The sequence below is a fragment of the Bos taurus genome, chromosome 19, assembly GCF_002263795.3.
Source record: "Bos taurus isolate L1 Dominette 01449 registration number 42190680 breed Hereford chromosome 19, ARS-UCD2.0, whole genome shotgun sequence".
In the NCBI taxonomy this organism is placed as follows: Eukaryota; Metazoa; Chordata; class Mammalia; order Artiodactyla; family Bovidae; genus Bos; species Bos taurus.
The window spans coordinates 27,079,663-27,099,007 of NC_037346.1; the positions used below are offsets into that span (position 1 = coordinate 27,079,663).

Genomic DNA, 19,345 nt, shown 5'->3' on the forward strand with positions numbered 1-19,345 from the left:
CATGCAGATTGCTAGATGAAGAGTTTTTCAGGTAGAGGGGACAAGGGCAAAGGCCCAGAGGTAGAAGTGTACCTTGTTTGTTCAATTAACCAAAGGCCAGTGTGGCTGCAATGAAAAGAATGAGGAGGAAAGAGGTCACAGGAGGCCAGATCACATATGGCCCTGTAGTCCACTGGCTTCTACTGAATGAAAGGCAAAGTGTTGGAGGATTTGGCCAGAGAGGAGACATGAGATTCACATATTGAAAGAGTGGTCCTCAACCCTAGCCACAAGTTCAAATCATCTGGGGTGCTTTAAAAAGTACCTCTGGGACTTCCGTGGTGGTCCGGTGGCTAAGACTCTGCGCTCCCAAAGCAGAGGGCCCAGGTTTCATTCCTGGTCAGGAAACTAGATCTCACGTGCCTCAACTAACAGTTCAAATGCCACAACTTAAGATCCCACATGCTGCTACAAAGATAGATGATCCCAGGTGCTGCAACTAAGACGTATCATGGCTAAATACATATTAAATCTAAACAAATCCCATGGACAGAGGAGCCTGGCGAGCTACAGTCCATGGAGTCGTAGTCAGACACGACTGAGCAACTAAACAACAAAACTAAAAAAACCTCTGGCTGGGTCCTACTTCATTTCAATTACATTAGAATATCTGAAGTAAGGGCTTCCCTGGTGGCTCAAACAGTAAAGAATCCACCTGCAATGTGGGAGACCAGGGTTCGATTCCTGGGTTGGGAAAATCCCCTAGAGAAGCGCATGGCAACCCACTCCAGTATTCTTGCCTGGAGAACCTCATGGACAGAGGAGCCTGGTCCTCTGTAGCCCCATGGGCTACAGTCCATGGGGTCACAAAGAGTCAGACATGACTGAGTGGCTAAGCACAAGCACACATCTGAAGTGAGGTACAGACATAGGAACCTTTTGAGAATTCAACAGGGAACCCAAGGGAAGTTCTTGCAAAAAGCTAGATGAGATTTGATGGTGGCTTGGACCAGCTGTCAGGTTAGTAGCAATGGAGGTGGTGAGAAATGGTCAGTTTCAAGTTCTGTATTTGAGCCCAGTGGCTTCTGGGCTGGTCTCTGTTGGTATCCTCGCTGTCCTCTGATTGGTTCTCCAAATCTTTTAAACATGTAAATCAGACTTTAGCACTCTCTCACTTTAAACCTTTCAATGATTTACTGTCGGGCTGCAAATGAATTCTGAGTGCTTCACCACCACTGCCTGCAAGGCCTGCGCTGGCCATGGGAGACCCTCTAATCACTATATGTCAGCCAAGCTGCTTTTGCTTTTTCTCCAATCTGCTCAATTCTCTCCAGCCTCAAGGATTTCAAACTGCTCCATCTCAGCCTGTTTACCAGGTATTCTTTCTGCCAAAAACCACATATCCCCACCACTCTGTGCATGGTTGATTCCAGCCTTAAGGGGCCCTGCTCTGTGAGGCCTTCCTAACTCAAGGGACACACCCAATGGACACACCCTGCCCACTGTTCTGGCCTCCCTATTCTTTTCCTTCAAGCACATAGCACATCTCATAGTGATATATTTGTGTTCAGTTGTCGAATGTCTGTTTCCAGTACTAGATGAAAACCCCACTAGGGAAAAATAATATCTGTCTTGTCCAACCATTTGGTTCCATTTCCTTGTAACATTTGTCTGACACATGACCCAACATTTGATGAACACTTTAATAAAAATTAGTCCCCTAGATACCATCCAGTCCTCTGCCATGGGTGCTACTCCAGCCTGCTTGGCCACCTTTTCTCACTCCTTTTCTGCCTTAAGAAACTCAGCCCACACTGAGGACTCAGGTGGCCTCATGCCCCTCCCTTCCTATCTCCTTCTCTTTGTTTCCTGTGTTTCAGCCACACAACAGAGCTCTTTTTAAGAATCATCTCAAGCACTGTGAAGCATTTTCTGACTCCCAACACATGATGTTCGGTCTCAGCTTTGAACCCCAAAGTATTTTGTAAGTAATGACACACTTCCCATCCCACCTTGCCTTAACCTTGACTTCTAGAGTAAGTGGGTGCCCCAGAAAACCACTACCCTACCAAAATCTAGTCTTAATGCTAGTGAGCATCAGTACCACAAGATGAGCTTGTTAGAATAGATTCCCAGGCCCTGAAGAGGGCTTTGGTAAGAATCTGAGTTAGTTCAAGCGTTCTTTATGACTCTAATGCCCACCAGTTTAAAAACCTCATAACAAGTTAACCTGAAGTGAACAGTGACTCTCCACCCAAACCCAAGCCTCGCTGATTCGGTCTTGGGAAAGGGAAGTTCAAAGGTTGGCAATTTTTGCCCTTTCTCTTTTAGGAAGTTAGATGAACAAAAACTCCAAAGTTCTTTATTTGCCTTTCTCTTTTAATTCCTTCCCTGCTCCAATTCTTAAAAAAAAAAAAAAAAAAAAACCCAGAAATTAAACACAAGAAAGCTCAAAGAGCCAAGGCAAGCCAGCCCAAGAGTAGCAAGCTCCCTCCCACAGGAGCCAAATTCTGGAAGCTGGGGTCTCCACTCAGAGCTTGGTAGTAAAAGGTGGTGCAGAATAAGGTAGTTCCAGAAGCTAGCAGTAACCCAGCCTGAAGGAGATACAAGGCAGAATTCAGGCCAGTAAGAACCCGGCGGGTTAGAGGGAATGGGTGGGGCTTGGTCAGGGTTAGGGGTGGAGATGGGGGAAATTACCCAGAGGGGCTTTCTGCACAGGGGTACCGCTAACAGGGCCAGGCTGTGTAAGAAGTGGTGTTTGTTGGTCTTGTCAAAGAGCTGTAAGAAAAAAAGAAATGGGGGTACTTCCTAAGCAACACAAGACACCGGAGGCTGAGACAGAGTCACAGTGGACAGGAATGTCCAACTCGATCTCTCAAGCCCCAGCTTGCCCTTCTCTGAGGCACCCAGGCCTCAGACTTCCATTCCTTGCCACTCCAAAGACCCTTCGTCCCTCCCCTCCTCTCAGGGACCCCAGACTTTGCGCCCTCCGAGGTCTCAAAGTCGAGGAGCCCCAGCACGGTTACTTCACCTCCTTCCCGTAGGCATCCGGAAACTGGGCTCCTGTGGAAAGGAGAAGCAAAGGTTACCAGTCCTAGCGCCAACCCAGACAGTCCCCACTCCTGTGGTGGTGGCGGACCCGGGTGGACGCCGACGAGAAAGGGAGCCCCAGGAGGCTTCTGATTGGTGGAGACACGCACGGACAGTTCTGGGAACCCAGTGGACCCGGCTGATTGGTTTTTTAAAAGGTTCAGGGTTCCGCGGGCAGTCTGGTCGATGGGAGGGCCGACATTTCCTTTGGACTCTGCCTCTGCACCAGATCCTAAAGATCTCCCCCAGCACAATCCCAGTTCCATCCCCAGCCCCCTGACCGTGCGCCCCGTAGGAGGCCAAGCCTAAGGCCCCAGCTCCGGACAAGGCACCCAGGCGGCGGAAAGCAGCCCCAGGACCCGCCATGGCTGTCGACGGTCACGCGCCGAACGAACACCGCCCGGGCCCCCTAAGAAGCCAGCCAATCCCGATTTCCCATGCAAATAAGGTCTACGGGTGCCCAATCCGGGCTGTGTTCATTTTAGCGTCCAGGTCCTCACCCGGGTACTTGGACCTTTGTAAAACCTCTGTTGAGTGGCGAAGACGTCTGGCGGGCGGAGAAACCAGAACCAATTAAAAGCGAAGGAGCTGAGGAGTGTAGGCGGGGTTTTGGGGGGGCGGGACTAGAGGATTTGCGTCACGGATTGGCCCACTTTCCAAGTTGATAGCCTCTCCTAACACCTTTCCCCCCCTCAACCACCGGTCAATTTCCAAAGATCCCGGTCCCTAGGCAAAGTTCCGCCCCTTTCCCCACAAGCTCCTCCTCTTCAGCTTTAAACCAGACCCACTCCCCAAAAGAGGCGGGCCCACGGATAACGAAGCCCCACCCATCATCGTTAAACCACGCCCATTAACCAAAGCCCCTCCTCCGGACCAGAAGGCTCCGCCTTCTTCGTGTGATGCCCCGCCCCTTAGAGCTCACCACCCCCGCCCCCCAACTAATAGCCAGAACCCCCGAGGCTGGGAGATCACGGGATGGGTGGGGGGGGGTGTCTCCACCCTGCCCTGGCCTGCTTCGTCCATCCGTCGGTCTGTCCATTCCCGCCCCTTCCACCTTCTCCAGTCCCCCCCACACTCTGGAGGGCGGGCGGGCAGGCGGGTGCTAGCAAGGGGTGTGCGCCGCTCTCTCGGCAGGGGGCGGGGGAGGCGGCCGCGCGGTGACGCGCGGGGCTGCTGCGGCTGCTCCGCCGGCGGATCATCACTCTCGGGCTGGGATGGACGCGGGGCGGGAGGGCCCTGGCGCGCGGGGCCAGGAGTCCGGGCCTCCCGGCTGCTGAGCGTTCCCCGAAGCCTCTCTTTTGCCCCCAATTTCCCTCCTAGGATTCGCGCCGACCCCCGCCCCGGGGCTCCAGACTCGGCTCCCGCCCTCCTCCGACTCCCTGGACCTCCCCCTCCTGCCCGCCCTCGGGATCGACTAGATCCCTCCCCCTCCCTGAGGATTCCGGCTGGATCCCTGCCCCTGCACCGCGGATCCTGCGCTCCCGGGCTTTGGGCCCCTGGGGATTGCCGTGGACTCCTCCTCCCGCACCCGATCCCGTAGGATTCTCCGCCTGTACCGCCTTCTAGCCCCTCGAAGCCAGCCCACGGAGCCAGTGGATCCCCAATCCAGTCCTGTCCCGTTGCTCCCTCCTCCCTCCGCCGTCCCCGGCCCACTGCGGGGTTCCCTGTTCTTGGGCTCCTCCTGACCCCATCCCCTACCTTTCCTTTCCCCGGGGATCGACTGGATCCCGGCCCCGCCCCCCGGGGCTGGGGCGAACCCCCTCCCCCGCCGGGTGAGGCGCTGCGGGCGGGGGCTGGGCCTGCGGGGCCGCGGGGGCTCACAGGCCGCCGCCCCCCTCCCGAAGCCCGTCCGCCCCCTACTCGGAGCCCTGGATGGAGGCACCACGGCCCCAGGGCTGAGCCAGGTAGGAGCTAAGCCGGGCCGGGTGTAGGGGGCTGCGTGGCGGTCCAGTGGGGTCTCTCTTCTCCCCCTCTCTCTCCCTGCGCCTCATTTCCCCCAGCCTGCTCTGTCTGCGTGTCTCCGCCTAGGGATGCTCTCGCCGTGTCTCTGCGTCTCGGTCTCTTTGTCTCTGCCTCTCTCCAGCCCATGAATGATCCTTTGAATGGGCCCACAGACCCCGTGTGTTCCCATCTCCCCCTCCCCCTCCTTCTCCCCTTCCCGGCCAAGCCATTTTCCCCACTGCAGGAAGAAGGGGGGGGCCTGCGGCCTGAGCCCCCGTCCCTCAACTCTCCCGGCTGGGGGAGTCAGGCCTGGGCAGGAATGGAGCGAGCAAGGCAGAGGGATGCCAGGGGTGTGGGGGGGGGGGGGGCGGAATAGGTGGCAGACAGAGATGGGGAGAGCAGGGAAGAGAAAATGGGGGAGACAGATATAGGGAAAGAGAGAGAGAAATAGAAGGGGCTTGAGGGAGAAATTTGGGAAAGGGATTTGAAGGAGAGAGAAAGATGAGAAACACCAAAAGGGAGGTGTAGAAGATAGAGACGAAAAAAGGGCCGAGAGACTGAAGGCAAGAGCTGGAGCAAGCTGGAAGAGGCCTCGGAAAGATGCTCTGAGTGAGCGCTATGGAGAGGAGCTGGGGGAGGGCTCCAGTGGGAGGGAGGAAGGCAGAGAGGCTGGCAGGGAGGAGGCCAGGGGCCTAAAGTACCTTAAAGGAGGAGGGGTCAGAGGCAGACCTTATTCATGGGAGGGGGAGGGGGCAGCAAGGCCATGGAAGCAGAGCCTAGCCTGGCACAGGCAGAGGAGAACCTGGGAAGCCAGCTCCAAGCCCCCTCCAGGTGTCGGGGGAACAGGAGCTTGAGAGGACCTGAAGAAAGGGAGGGCATGACTGGGTGTGTGTGGTAAGGATTCCCGTGTCCTCATCTCTGGAATACATTGACACCTGCAGAGAGCCACCCGCGGGCTGGCGCCTGGCTCTGAAAACCCCGCGTCAGCAAACAGCTCTGGCGGCTGTTGGGGGGGAGGGGGGCGGGGGCTTGTTGAGATGACCTGGGTGTCTGCCCCTTTAGTCTGACCTGTTCCCGTGTCCTGCCCCTGCTGCCCTGAGCACCCAGGCATCAGAACAGCAACTGTGGGGGGCTGGCAAGGGGAAGAGGAGGTGAAGAGCTGGAAGGGGATGTAAAGAAGCCATGGTTTGCCCCTAGGGCAAAACGGTTTACCCCTATGGGTCAAAATGCCAGGCATGGAGGAAGAGGTGTCTGGGGCTCAAGGCTGTTCAAGACTGTGGAAGGGTAACTGTTGATGGGTGCATCTGATTGCCCTCAAACCCACCCCAGCACCCCTTCTCTCCAGCCAGAGGCCTGGTCACTAGGGCTAGGTTCTGACTGGCCAACAAGGGGCAAGAGGTGGTTATTTTAGGGTTCTCTGCCCCCAGTCTCCAGCTCCCCCCAACATGTATACTTCTTCCTCTATGCTAAGACTGGGGGAAACTCCAGCGTTCTGACTCACGCCTCTGCTCTCCTCTTCATGCCCTGAATGGACCCCATAACCCATCCAGCCCCTTCCCCTCTTCCTCCAGACCCCTCCCCCTCTGGGGTTAAAGCTGCAGCCCGTTGCCGAGGTAACATTGCGGGGCAGCATCCCGTCGCCCAGCAACCGGCTGCAGGATCACACATCTGTCCCCAGATTTGCCCCTCCAGCATCTCCTCCCTGTCTAGACCCTGCCTCAAGACACCTTAACTTCTGAGGAGAGAAATGAAGAGGGCCTGGAGTAGAGGGGTCTCCCCCACTACACAGACCCTTCAAGAATGAGATGTTGAAGGAAAGGGAAAGTGCTGGGGTTGTGCAGTCCCAAGAAAGGCCCAAGTCTGACCTAGGGTGGGGGTTCAGTGCCATGAAATTACAGCTCGGGAGTAATTAACACATATAAACAAACCCGCCACTTCCTGCTAATTAATGACTTGGTATTTTTATTTTCTCTTCCTTGTCTATCTCATCCCTCCCAGGGAGGTGAGAAGTGGGACTCCTGAGTCCCCAGAGGAGAGCCTGCCTGGGAGGGATCGACCCCTGCTGGAAGGGGGTGTGTTGGGTGGTCTGGGAAACTGGCCCTCCTTCCCCTCTGGCTATCCTAGACATTTAACACATCTTGACCTCACCTCAGCCTCAGACTTTTCTACATGGGTCCCTGCAGAGGGGAGGGGGGTGGTTGGGGTGGGGGGGAGATGCCAAAGGGGCAGGGGGATGGAAGGAGGGGGGCAATTTGGTCTGAATTCCGAGTCACTAACCACCTATCTCTTCTGTTTCCCCATTCCCATCTGTCTGCCCCATCCAATTTCCCTTCCCTTCTTGCACTTCTCCTCTGTCTTTTTCTGTCCGTCCGTCTGTCCATCCCTCCTCCCCGCAGGTCGGGCCTGCCTTCGCCTTCTCCCACTTCTTTCCCCTTCCCCACCCCTCGCCCCCTCCATGGAGAGGAACAGACCCCTTCTCTGTCCAGTCTAACCCAGGTCCCTCCCCAACCCCCTCCTCCCTCCTTTCCCCCGCCCCCTCCTCCCTCCTGGGGCGAGGGGGGCCTCCCTCCCTCTCCCCCCCCTTCTCTCTCTCTCCGAGGGGGGGGGGTCCCGGGGAGGGAGGGGGGGTCCCCCGATCAGCATGTGGCTCCTGGCGCTGTGTCTGGTGGGGCTGGCGGGGGCTCAACGGGGGGGAGGGGGGCCCGGCGGCGGCGCCCCGGGCGGCCCGGGCCTGGGTCTCAGCGGCCTCGGGGAGGAGCGCTTCCCAGTGGTGAACACGGCCTACGGGCGAGTGCGCGGCGTGCGGCGCGAGCTCAACAACGAGATCCTGGGCCCGGTCGTGCAGTTCCTGGGCGTGCCCTACGCCACGCCCCCCCTGGGCGCCCGCCGCTTTCAGCCGCCCGAGGCCCCCGCCTCGTGGCCCGGCGTGCGCAACGCCACGACCCTGCCGCCCGCCTGCCCGCAGAACCTGCACGGGGCGCTGCCGGCCATCATGCTGCCCGTGTGGTTCACCGACAACCTGGAGGCGGCCGCCACCTACGTGCAGAACCAGAGCGAGGACTGCCTGTACCTCAACCTCTACGTGCCCACCGAGGACGGTAAGGGCGCGGGCACCGGGCCGGGCCCCCGGTGGACACAGCCCACAAATGTCCACGCAGACCCTCTGGCGCCGGCACGCCCCGGGGAGGGAGCTGGCCCTTCGCGGGGGGCCATGAGGGGCGGTTTATCCCTGCGGGCTCCCAGGATGGTACGGGTCCCTGCTAGGCAGTCCAGAAGCTCTTTGTGCGCCTAGAAAGCCCATGGGGAGGGCTGCAGGCACTAAGCTGGGCTTACCCACCCCCTCCCCACGGAAGCACAACCAGAGGGGACACAGGGGCGGGGGCGGGGGAGGGAGCGGGGGCGGCGATCAGGTGGTGGAGTCATCCATCTGCTGCCAGGACAGCCACTCCAGCTCTGCCCTGACTCCTGCCCCCTAGGCCTGGGTTTGTCCCCAGCAAGTACCCACTTTACCTACACCTCCACTGGAGGACAGCAAAGACTCCTTCTCCCCAGGCCAGCATGGGCAGAGGTCCTGTCACATACAGGGCCCCTCACCTGAGGTGAATACATCTTCCCCAGGAGGCTCTGTCCCCTGATCCCTATGCACTCCCAAAGGATCAGGGAATCTCCTTGCCAAGGGCCCCTCCACTCACAGCACTGCCCACCCATCCCCAACAGAACACCTTCCCCAGCGTTCTGAGCTGGCTGTTCTTGAATGAACTCTCCAGTTCACTAGCTGCTGGTAGTCCCCAGGACTCTCCCCCAGACAGTTCCCTGCCAGCCAGCCTTCAGCACACCAAGACCATCCAGAGTGTCAACACTTTCCAGCAGCCCACAGCAGAGGGCAACTGGCAGGCCCGCAGCCACCCCACAGACCATCTCACAAACACGTTATCCGTCTGACACCCTATTTACGGCTCCAAAACACCCCGACACCCACAGAGAACATCCACTCCCATAAAGTTCCCCCATGGGCCGTCTTCCAATGAGTGTAAAAATAGGTTTCGTACCCAGGAACCCCACTGTACACCCAAAACTCCCACATCATGAACTCAGGTCCCTCTACAGACCAGACAGTTCAACTATTCATCACTCAGGTCATGTATCCAACCGACCAGCACACTCGCCTTGTGCTCTGTGCTCAGTTGCTCAGTCATGTCCGACTCTTTGCGACCCCTTGGACTATAGCCCACCAGGTGCCTCTGTCCATGGTATTTTCCAGGCAGGAAGACTGGAGTGAGTTGCGATTTCCTCCTCCAGGGTATCTTCCCAACTCAGGGATTGATCCCGTGTCTCCTGCGTCTCCTGCATTGGCAGGCGGATTCTTTACCACTGAGCCACCTGGGAAGCCCAACCTTGTGCTCTAGCATCCCACATATCAAAATTCCCAGCACCTTCACACAGCACACATGCCGACACTTCTCAGGAGTTGTGCGCCTTGTCACCCACATAGACCTGTGCTCCCCAGGATCTCTGGGTGTATAGATCTTGTGGCCTTGTAACACTCATACACAGACCATCACCCCACTAACTCTGCACCTGCACCATATGCTCCACCCAGTCACTCACACCACAGTCCCCTGCATTCTCAACACCTCTCAGACATTGCTTACCCCAACTCCTGCCCGGAGGTCATCAGTTTCGTACCTCAGGCTGTGACAACACAGGTGACAGTCTTGCACCCTACTCACAGGTCAGGTTCTCCAATGCCTTGCTCCCTGAACCCAGAGGACCTGCCAATCACAGAACACTCATGCACCTCAACACTGTCACTACCCCTCCCCATATGAGCCACACCTCCAAGCAACCCATATACACAGTGCACAGAAATTCCTACTCCAATGCTATTCAGATTCCAGCCACTCTAATAGACTACCCCAATACACTCCAGACATCCTCTCTAATTCCCCAGCACCGCAAGCATGAGAATTGTCCACTCCACTTCCCCTGCCTTCTCATGGACCACCTACCCCAATGCCCTGCTACCAGTGAATCATTCACCCCCATGCCTCCAACAGACCGCCCATCACAATGCTCTCCACTCGTGGACTCACCACCCACATCTTCATGTAGAAAGCTGTCCCCCATCCCTTCACCAGTGCCCTGCTCAGTGGGCTATTGTCTCATCACCCCTCATGTGAAACATCCACCCAGCACTTCTCACCGAGTTACTGTCCACCCCAATACCTCCACACAAATTGCCCACCCTGCCCCCATACCACCCAAGCCCACACCTTCTGTATTTTTAACCATCGCTTATTGCAGACCTGCTTGGGGCCTGACACATTCAGGTGATCTCACTAAATCTTCACACCAGCTCTGGGAGGAAGAGGTTGACTCAGGCACACACACACCCGCACACTTAATATTCTCACGTGCACACATGCCCTACTGACTTCATCCCCATCCCCAGCTTGTCAGAGAACAGGCCCTGATCCTAATGGGTCCTCATGGGGCCATCATCACCAGTTTGGGGGAGCTTTTCAGAGGCTGACTTTGGCCTTGCTGACCCATCTCTCCCCATGCTGATCCCCATGCTGCTGGGGAGAAATCGACCAGCCTGGGGGAACCCCTCAGACCTCTGGGTTCCAGCTCTCCCTTGACTGATCCCCCAGTCTTCAAGAAGCCTAGAGCCAAACTCTGAGCCCAGTCTGGGGCCTTTCCTCCACTGGGGACACATTTTGTGCCTCCCAGCACCTCCTGGCACCTTATGTGTCAGGGCAGTGTGTTTCCTAGTCCCTATTTGTGGATTGAATCCTCCATTGGGGTGGGGGGCTTTTGGCATTAGAGCAGGAATTGGTGGCGGGGTGGGGGGCCGGTGCCCCTGGTGGGAAGTTTACCATCTGTCGGGGGGAGGACAGCAGACCTGGGTAAGGGATGAGGTTGGGGAGGGGGGTCAGAGGGAAGCGGTGGAGTGGAGGGCAAGACCTGATGACCCCTTTCCCTGCTTCGCCCCACACTGGGGATATGGGGTGAGAGTCAGGCTCGTCTGTGCGGATGGAAGTGAAATGCTGGCTGGTGAGAGGCTGGGAAGGTGGGCAGGCAGTGCTCACTGACCTCCCCTCCCTGCCTGCCAGTGGAAAGCTAAGGGCTTTCAGGGGCCATGAGCTGTGGGTTTGGGCTGCCCCAATTCCAAACTACCCTCTGCCCTCCAGATTGGTCCAGAGAGAGGCAGAGTTCTTTCTGCTGCAACCCCTCCTGTCTACAGCCTGGGGGAGCAGGCAGGTTCTTGGCTGGTCCTGAAGAGGGCCTGCCTGAGTGGTGGCCACCCCTTTTTGGGGGGAGCACAGCTGGCCTTGGGCTCCCAGGCTCCTGGGTTGGTTTCCCCTCCCCTCCCACCCACCCCCACCTCTAACACCGTTTCATTTCCAGCAATTAGCAAACACTTGGACAAGCCAAATCCTTTCCAGCCAAGTCAATATGTCTTAAGACAGGCCTCAGCCCACTCAGGCACCCCCCCCCCCCACAAAACCAGCCTTTTCTTTGGGGCATGACTTTTTCCGGGGAGGGGAACAAAATTTGGGTTGTAGAAACGTTTTTCTCTTTTCTTGGTTTCTTTTTCTTGCAAACAAATTTTGCTTTTTTTGGCTTATTTTTTCTGCCCCTCACCCTCCCCTTTTCTGCTTTCTCTCCTCCCCTCCCCATCCACCACCTCCCCCCGACTCCCATCTTTCCCCACAAAATTGTCCTTTTTTCTCTGTTTTGTGTTCCCGGTCTTAGGTCCGCTCACAAAAAAACGTGACGAGGCGACGCTCAATCCGCCAGACACAGGTAGATTTAAAAATCCCGCTGCTGCATGTGGTTGCTGATACGAGGACGTTCTCGGCCCTGCCCCTAACTAAATGCCCCCACAGCCCTCAAGGCCCCTCAGTTGTTTTCCCAACTAAAAACGAAAAAGAAAAGAAAAATTTGTAATAATTGGAAAAAAGAATTATGAAAACTTCAAACGAAATTTGAACAATGTTGGACCCACTAGAAAACCAGCAAGAAAAGCTTAAACATGGCGAAAATAAAGTGAAAAAAGAAATTGGAATGTCAGGGAAAAAAAACCAAAAAAAGAATTGGATAAAATGTTTAGTTTGACAGAAATTTGAACTGTTTTGAAACTTGTGAAATGTAACATTTGAAAAGAATTTTAATTTGGAACAAAACACCAGTCAAAAAAAAAATTTCAAGTTGGCAAATTGATGACACAATTGAAACATCGCTACGATTTCAAAAAAAAAAAAAGCCTGTCCGATGCAGAAACACATATTTGAAGCAAATTAAAGAATTTGGAAATTTTTGAAAACAGGGCCCAATATCTTGAAGTTTCACCACAAAATTTTGAAAAAGTGCAAAGAACTTTTTTCTTTTTTCCTTTTTTTCCAAAAATGGATCTTTTTGGTTTTTTGTTTTTTGTTTTTCTTTTCTTGTTGAATCTGCCCCAGAGCTTCTTGCTTTTTGGTTGTTGTTTTTTTTCTTTCTTCTTTCTTGATCCTGTTTTTTTGTTGTTGGTTTTGAATTCTTGTTGCCCCAGCCCCCCTTCCTGCTCCTTCCCTTTCCGACTCCCCCTCCCCCCACACTGGAAGTGGAGGTGCTGGGTGGGGAGAAGGGGACGGACTGAGGACATTTAGGACAGGACCTCGGAGGGAAGGAGACCAGCCTGAACCTGGAAGGCCACTGGAGGTTCAGGAACTGAGGGAAAAACAGGATTGGGGGAGGGCACCGCCCACCTAGGAGCTTCTGGCCAAAGTCAGGTGGAAGGAGGTGGCAGAGAGGGTCCGAAGAGATCCAGGGTAGAGGGGAGTCTCTTAGTGACCTGTTGGTTGACCTTCTGCCAGGAGGGAAGTTTCCAGTGGAATGAGGGAGACAGGCAGAGGTGCTAGGGACCAGCTGTGGAGGCCCAGGCTTGGCTCTTGTTTGCCGATTGCCTAGGCTGGTCAGAGATGGCAAGTGTCGAGAGAGGACGACCTGGAAGTATTGTGGCTCCATCTGGAGGAGCTGCAGGGGCAGGGACCCTGACAAGCCCTCTCAGACTCCCACCCTCTTCTGGAATTAGTTACCCTCCAGTCCAGTCTGAAGTGCCCCAAGGGCCTACTCCATATGGCAGTGATCATGGGATCCTTTGGGGACCGGGCAAGAGAGGGGTCCAGAACTCAGGGCTCAGGCTGGTTTCGGGGGCCCAGACTAGTGAGCTGTACCCTGGCTTCATTAAGTAGGCTCTTTCCCACCCTGCCTCCTCCTGCCACAGTAATTAGGCTGGGGGTTGCCATGGTAACTTGGGAGGTGACCTAGAAAGGAATTAGGGCGGGGAGGAGACCAAGCCCCCAGGGACCCTAGGGCCTGGCACCCCCTCACCCACAGACCAGGCTACCATGTGGAGCTGAGGCCCAAGGCCTGAGTCTGAGGAAACGCCAGGATCTCTAGCTCTAGTGCCAGCCTTGGGAGCTCATGCTTCCTAGGAGCAGGAAGGAGATTTGCTGTGTGTGTGTGGGGGGAGGGGTTCCCCCGGATCCAGCAGGTGCCCTGAGGAGGGCCACCCCCCACCCCTGCCTCTGTTAGGCTTCTAGAAAGCTCTGCCAGGCATTTGGAGAAGTGCTGTGGGGCAGGCTGGCAGGAGGTGGGGAGGGAACTTCTGCCAGGGCTAGCGGGGAGGGAGGGAGGGGAATCCGGTCTTGCCCCCCAGGGATGGGAGTGACATGTCCCCTGAGCTCCCGGCTGGAACTCAGCAGACCTGGGAGCTGGGAGGTGCTGCTTCTGGTCTGACTGTGTCCTTGTCCCCCACCCCCTGGCCCATCCCCCCACCCCCTCCCCACACAGATATCCGGGACTCCGGGAAGAAGCCAGTGATGCTGTTTCTGCATGGTGGCTCCTACATGGAGGGCACGGGGAACATGTTCGATGGCTCCGTCTTGGCCGCCTACGGCAATGTCATTGTAGCCACGCTCAACTACCGGCTTGGGGTGCTCGGTGAGGGTGGGCAGCCAATTCTAGGGGCTGGAGTCCTGGGAGGAGGGCCTGCTGGCAGGATTACACTAAACCCAGCTGAAGCAGAATGGCTTCTGGGCTGGATTAAGATGCCCAGAAAGAGAGCAAGGGTGCCATGACACCTCCAGGAAGCCCCCTCTCTTCCTCTGCTCCCAGGTTTTCTCAGCACTGGGGACCAGGCTGCAAAAGGCAACTATGGGCTCCTAGACCAGATCCAGGCCCTGCGCTGGCTCAGTGAGAACATCGCCCACTTCGGGGGGGACCCTGAACGCATCACCATCTTCGGATCTGGGGCAGGAGCCTCCTGTGTCAACCTCCTGATCCTCTCCCACCACTCGGAAGGTACGAGCCACCTCCCCAGCCTGTCCCTTCTGTCCCCTTCCCCAACCTCTGGCCCTACCAGGTCCCCCTTCTCCCTCGGGCTGATACAGCCCAGCCTAAAGCCTGCTTGTCCTGACAGGGCTGTTCCAGAAGGCCATTGCCCAGAGCGGCACTGCCATTTCTAGCTGGTCTGTCAACTACCAGCCACTCAAATACACACGACTGCTGGCTGCCAAGGTGGGCTGTGACCGGGAGGACAGCGCCGAGGCTGTGGAGTGTCTGCGCCGGAAGCCCTCTCGGGAGCTGGTGGACCAGGACGTGCAGCCTGCCCGGTATGGGGCTGGGTCCAGGCCCCCACTCTCCTTGCTGGGTCCAAGGAGGTTGAGGGTGGAAGGTGCCTGCGGGCCACAGGCTGTCCATTTAGCCAGGGGAGGTGGACTTCAGGCCTCTCCCATGGACCTACCTTCCCCCGGAAGCTTTTCCGAAGCAGAGGTGCCTAAACAGAGCCTGGGTGCACCAGACGCCAGGAAGTGCTTCAGGGAGGACTTCCTGAGAGGCCAGGTGCCCTGAAAGGGCCCTGAAGATTTTAACTAGGGGAAAAGGTCTTCCAAGCAGAGGGCTCAGCAGGCTGTGGGTGGAGAGGAGGCCAGCCAACAGGTGACATGACCTTGACGTCTTCTCCCCAGCTACCACATCGCCTTTGGGCCTGTGGTGGACGGTGATGTCGTCCCTGACGACCCTGAGATCCTCATGCAGCAGGGAGAATTCCTCAACTACGACATGCTCATTGGGGTCAACCAGGGAGAGGGCCTCAAGTTCGTGGAGGACTCGGCAGAGAGCGAGGATGGCGTGTCTGCCAGCGCCTTCGACTTCACGGTCTCCAACTTCGTGGACAACCTGTACGGCTACCCAGAGGGCAAGGATGTGCTACGGGAGACCATCAAGTTCATGTACACGGACTGGGCCGACCGGGACAACGGCGAGATGCGGCGCAAGACCCTACTGGCACTCTTTACCGACCACCAGTGGGTGGCACCGGCTGTGGCCACCGCCAAGCTGCACGCTGACTACCAGTCCCCTGTCTACTTTTACACCTTCTACCACCACTGCCAGGCTGAGGGCCGGCCCGAGTGGGCAGATGCAGCGCATGGGGATGAGCTACCCTATGTCTTTGGTGTGCCCATGGTGGGTGCCACCGACCTCTTCCCCTGCAACTTCTCCAAGAATGACGTCATGCTCAGTGCCGTGGTCATGACCTACTGGACCAACTTCGCCAAGACTGGGTGAGGGCCAGAGGGGCTGGGTGGGGCACCCCTGCAGGTCAGGGCACACACGCACCCTCCATCCTCAGCCCCTCCTCTCCCTCTTCATCACACGGCCATCATTTCTCCATCAAGGCGCTCTCACCTTCTCGACTCAGGCACCTGCCGGACAGCTCCTCTGTGCGTGTTGGAGATTCAGAAATGTTGGACCAAGAGGTCCTTTCCGGCGGGTGGGCTCAACTTGATGGCTTTGGCTCTGTGTCTGTCTTTGCATACCCATACACCACTCTCTTTCTCCTCTGAGTTCTCCCGTCTGTGTTTCTGAGTATGTGTATAAGAGTTTGTATCTCTCTCTCTCTATTGCTGTCTCTAGCTCTCTCTCCTGAAGTCCATTAATATCTCTGCTCTTTTTGATCTGCTTACTCTTTGCTCACTGCTTCCCCCCACCCCCAGCTGCCTCTCATGGGCTTTTGTCTCTCTATTTCCATATGTCTCTATCTCATTCACTCTGCCTGTGTCACTGGCGGTCTGTCCGTCTGTCCTCTCTGTCCCTCTGGCGTCATCTCAGGCCGTCTCTCTGGCAGTCTGGCTTCATCCCTATTTGTCTACCTATCTCCGTCTCTGGCAGTGTCTCTGTCTCTTCGTGTCTGTCTCTCTCTGCCTCTCTTCCTGTCTCCCCAGCTCTCTGCATCTCTGCCCATCCCACTTCCCGTTGGTCCCACAGCCTCCCCGCTTCTCATCAGGACCTCACCCTCACTCCTTTCCCTGCCCACCTGTGTCCACAGCGACCCCAACCAGCCGGTGCCACAGGACACCAAGTTCATCCACACCAAGCCCAACCGCTTCGAGGAGGTGGTGTGGAGCAAGTTCAACAGCAAAGAGAAGCAGTACCTGCACATCGGTCTGAAGCCGCGCGTGCGCGACAACTACCGCGCCAACAAGGTGGCCTTCTGGCTGGAGCTCGTGCCGCACCTGCACAATCTGCACACGGAGCTCTTCACCACCACCACGCGCCTGCCGCCCTACGCCACGCGCTGGCCGCCTCGCCCGCCCCCCGGCGCCCCGGGCACGCGCCGCCCGCCGCCCCCCGCCACCCTGCCGCCCGAGCCCGAGCCCGAGCCGGGCCCCCGGGCCTACGACCGTTTCCCCGGGGACTCCCGAGACTACTCCACGGAGCTCAGCGTCACCGTGGCCGTGGGTGCCTCGCTCCTCTTCCTCAACATCCTCGCCTTTGCCGCCCTCTACTACAAGAGGGACCGGCGGCAGGAGCTGCGGTGCCGGCGGCTCAGTCCCCCCGGTGGCTCGGGCTCTGGGGTGCCCGGCGGGGGCCCCCTGCTCCCCGCTGCGGGCCGCGAGCTGCCACCCGAGGAGGAGCTGGTGTCACTTCAGCTGAAGCGGGGCGGGGGCGTTGGGGCGGACCCTGCAGAGGCCCTGCGCCCCGCCTGCCCACCCGACTACACTCTGGCCCTGCGCCGGGCGCCGGACGACGTGCCTCTCTTGGCCCCCGGGGCCCTGACCCTGCTGCCCAGCGGCCTGGGGCCACCCCCTCCCCCGCCGCCCCCCTCCCTCCATCCCTTCGGGCCCTTCCCCCCGCCGCCCCCCACAGCTACCAGCCACAACAACACGCTCCCCCACCCCCATTCCACCACTCGGGTATAGGGGGCGGCTCGGGGAGGAACCCCTCCCCTGCCCTCCCAGATGCAACAGGCTTTTCTCGTGTGGAGCTTTCACACGTGGACGAGCATTAGGTGGACATGGGTTTTCTCACGGCAATGCGTCTCTCCCGAGCAGAGAGGCCCTTTATCTTCTCCGGACCTGGGCCTTTGAACAACTGGGGGCGGGTGTTTTCTCCCCTCTGTTGGGACCCCCACACGGAGGTGTGCTTTCTCACGAGGGGGTGTGTTTTCCCATGTGCAGGGTGAAGTTTTTTTTGGCCACCCTGGACACATGTTGGCTCCCTCAGAGAATTCCTGCGGGGATTTGTACCCCAGAATTCTGTTCCCTCATGCCTTCTCCCCACTGCTCCTTCCTCCCACCCCCTGGAGACCCTGGAAGTGGTGTGTTGACAAACAGAGACCCCTGGCCACCAGATGACACAGGGTGGTGCCCGGGAAGTACCGAAGAAATAAATCACAGCTCCCCCTCCCGCCCCACCCCCATCCCCTCCCACCCCCAGCGAAGCATGTGTATCCCCGCTTGGCACAAATGAGGTGAAGCAGGTCTTCCCAGGCAGGCCTTGCCTTCCACCAGACACAGAGTCCCTGCTGTGGGGGACAGGGAGGAGACCCTGCAATCTTGTGCTGCCTGGGACTGTGTCTTCCCATGGGCCCAGGTCGCATTTCTGAGTGGAATCATGTTCTTGCATGTGGATGTATGTTTTCCCATGCAGACAGCCCCTTTCTCTCCAGCATTTCCCTGCGTCTTCCCGACCTCAGGCCCAGCACTTCTCACACAGCAGGTGGGAACGGACTTCAGACTGACAGAAACTGAGGGGGATGGACAAGCCCTGGGGCTGGGGTCCCTCTGCCCCTCCCTCCCTCCCTTCCTTGGAGGGAAGCTGGGGGGCGGAGGGTGAGTGTGGCACCTGCCACCCACAGAGGCCGTGCATGGTTTGACCAAAGCCCTCACTGCAGTCTGAGGACAGCCCTTCCCTCAGGCCATTGCTCATCTGTGCCAAACCAGTGAGGTGGGTTTGAGGGGGGAATACCCCCAAAGTGTGGCAAGGACCCCCCAGTCCTGGGCCCAGGCAAGTAAACCTGGGCAGGTGGAATACAGGAGGGGGAAGGTGGCAGCCTAAGGGGTCCCGCCTGTGTCCCTCTTCTTGCCACGTGTCATCCCTCCCTCTCGGCCTCTCTTCTGCCTCCCCGCATCGCTGTCCCCCAGGAAGCCATCCCTTCCTGGTGTCCAACCAGCTCCTTCCTGCAGCTGCCCACCCCTTCCTTTGACCTGCACCGCCCCCCCCCCCCCACTCCCGCCTTGCTCCCCTGGGCTGAAGGAAAGGAACAGAGGAGCGAGGAGGAGAGCAGGAGAGAAAGGCTTCCTGGGACAGGTTGGGGAATGGGGTCAGCTGTACTGAGGAACAGATGGAGGGGGCAGTGGGGGACGGGGCTTAGGCAGACACCAGCAGGAAGAATTTGATTTTGAAAGGACGCGTGTAAGGTGACTGCCCAAAGAGAAAGGGTTTGGGCCTCTGGGGAAGAGAACTGTGTCGGGAAGGGTTTCAAGGGACGCCAGCAGAGAAGACTAAATCCTCGTCTGCTGGCATTTCGTGGGTTCGTTAGTGCCAAATGTGAGTCAGGGGTGGAGTGCTGTCTTCCACTGACACCCAGTTTCAGAATCCCTGGTCTTGGCTCCCCAGAACTTTGCCTCCTGACTGTCCCTTCTGCCCCCACCTTCACCCATGGAAACTTGGTTCTTTTCCCTCCCCTTCCCCTGCCTGGGCTAGCTCCTTTCCAAACAGCCATGCCCTCTAAATGCTAGGGACCTGGGCCCTGAACCCTGTAGACAGATGCCCCCCAAGTTGGGGCATGGGAGGGGGGCTGGGGGACCCCATGATTCAGCCACGGACTCCAATGCCCAACCCCTCTCCCCAGAACAATTCCCTGACAATCCCATGTCCCTATCCCAACCCTTTGCGGCTCTGTACACATTTTTAAACCTGGCAAAAGATGAAGAGAATATTGTAAATACAAAAGTTTAACTGTTGGTTTTGCCTGCTGTTATGTTAGAAGGTGGGGCTGGGG

The 19,345-nt window shown here is 57.5% G+C and overlaps 2 protein-coding genes across 5 annotated transcripts; one reads left to right on the forward strand and one right to left on the reverse strand.

Moving 5' to 3' along the window:
* Window positions 1-2,314: 2,314 nt before the first annotated feature.
* Window positions 2,315-3,464, reverse strand: TMEM256 (transmembrane protein 256). Its single transcript, NM_001045957.1, is given in 4 exon segments — window positions 2,315-2,573; window positions 2,677-2,757; window positions 3,011-3,042; window positions 3,351-3,464. Coding segments are annotated over 4 exon segments (342 nt in total). The 5' UTR covers window positions 3,436-3,464; the 3' UTR covers window positions 2,315-2,429.
* An 805-nt stretch (window positions 3,465-4,269) lies between these two features.
* On the forward strand, window positions 4,270-19,307 carry NLGN2 (neuroligin 2). Of its 4 annotated transcripts, none has more exons than XM_059878288.1 (8): window positions 4,270-4,973; window positions 7,407-8,108; window positions 11,770-11,820; window positions 13,852-14,001; window positions 14,176-14,361; window positions 14,480-14,672; window positions 15,027-15,623; window positions 16,388-19,307. In XM_059878288.1, exons 2-8 carry the CDS (start codon window positions 7,652-7,654, stop codon window positions 17,259-17,261), a joined length of 2,508 nt encoding a protein of 835 aa, XP_059734271.1. In that variant the 5' UTR covers window positions 4,270-4,973; window positions 7,407-7,651; the 3' UTR covers window positions 17,262-19,307.
* The last annotated feature ends 38 nt before the right edge of the window (window positions 19,308-19,345 follow it).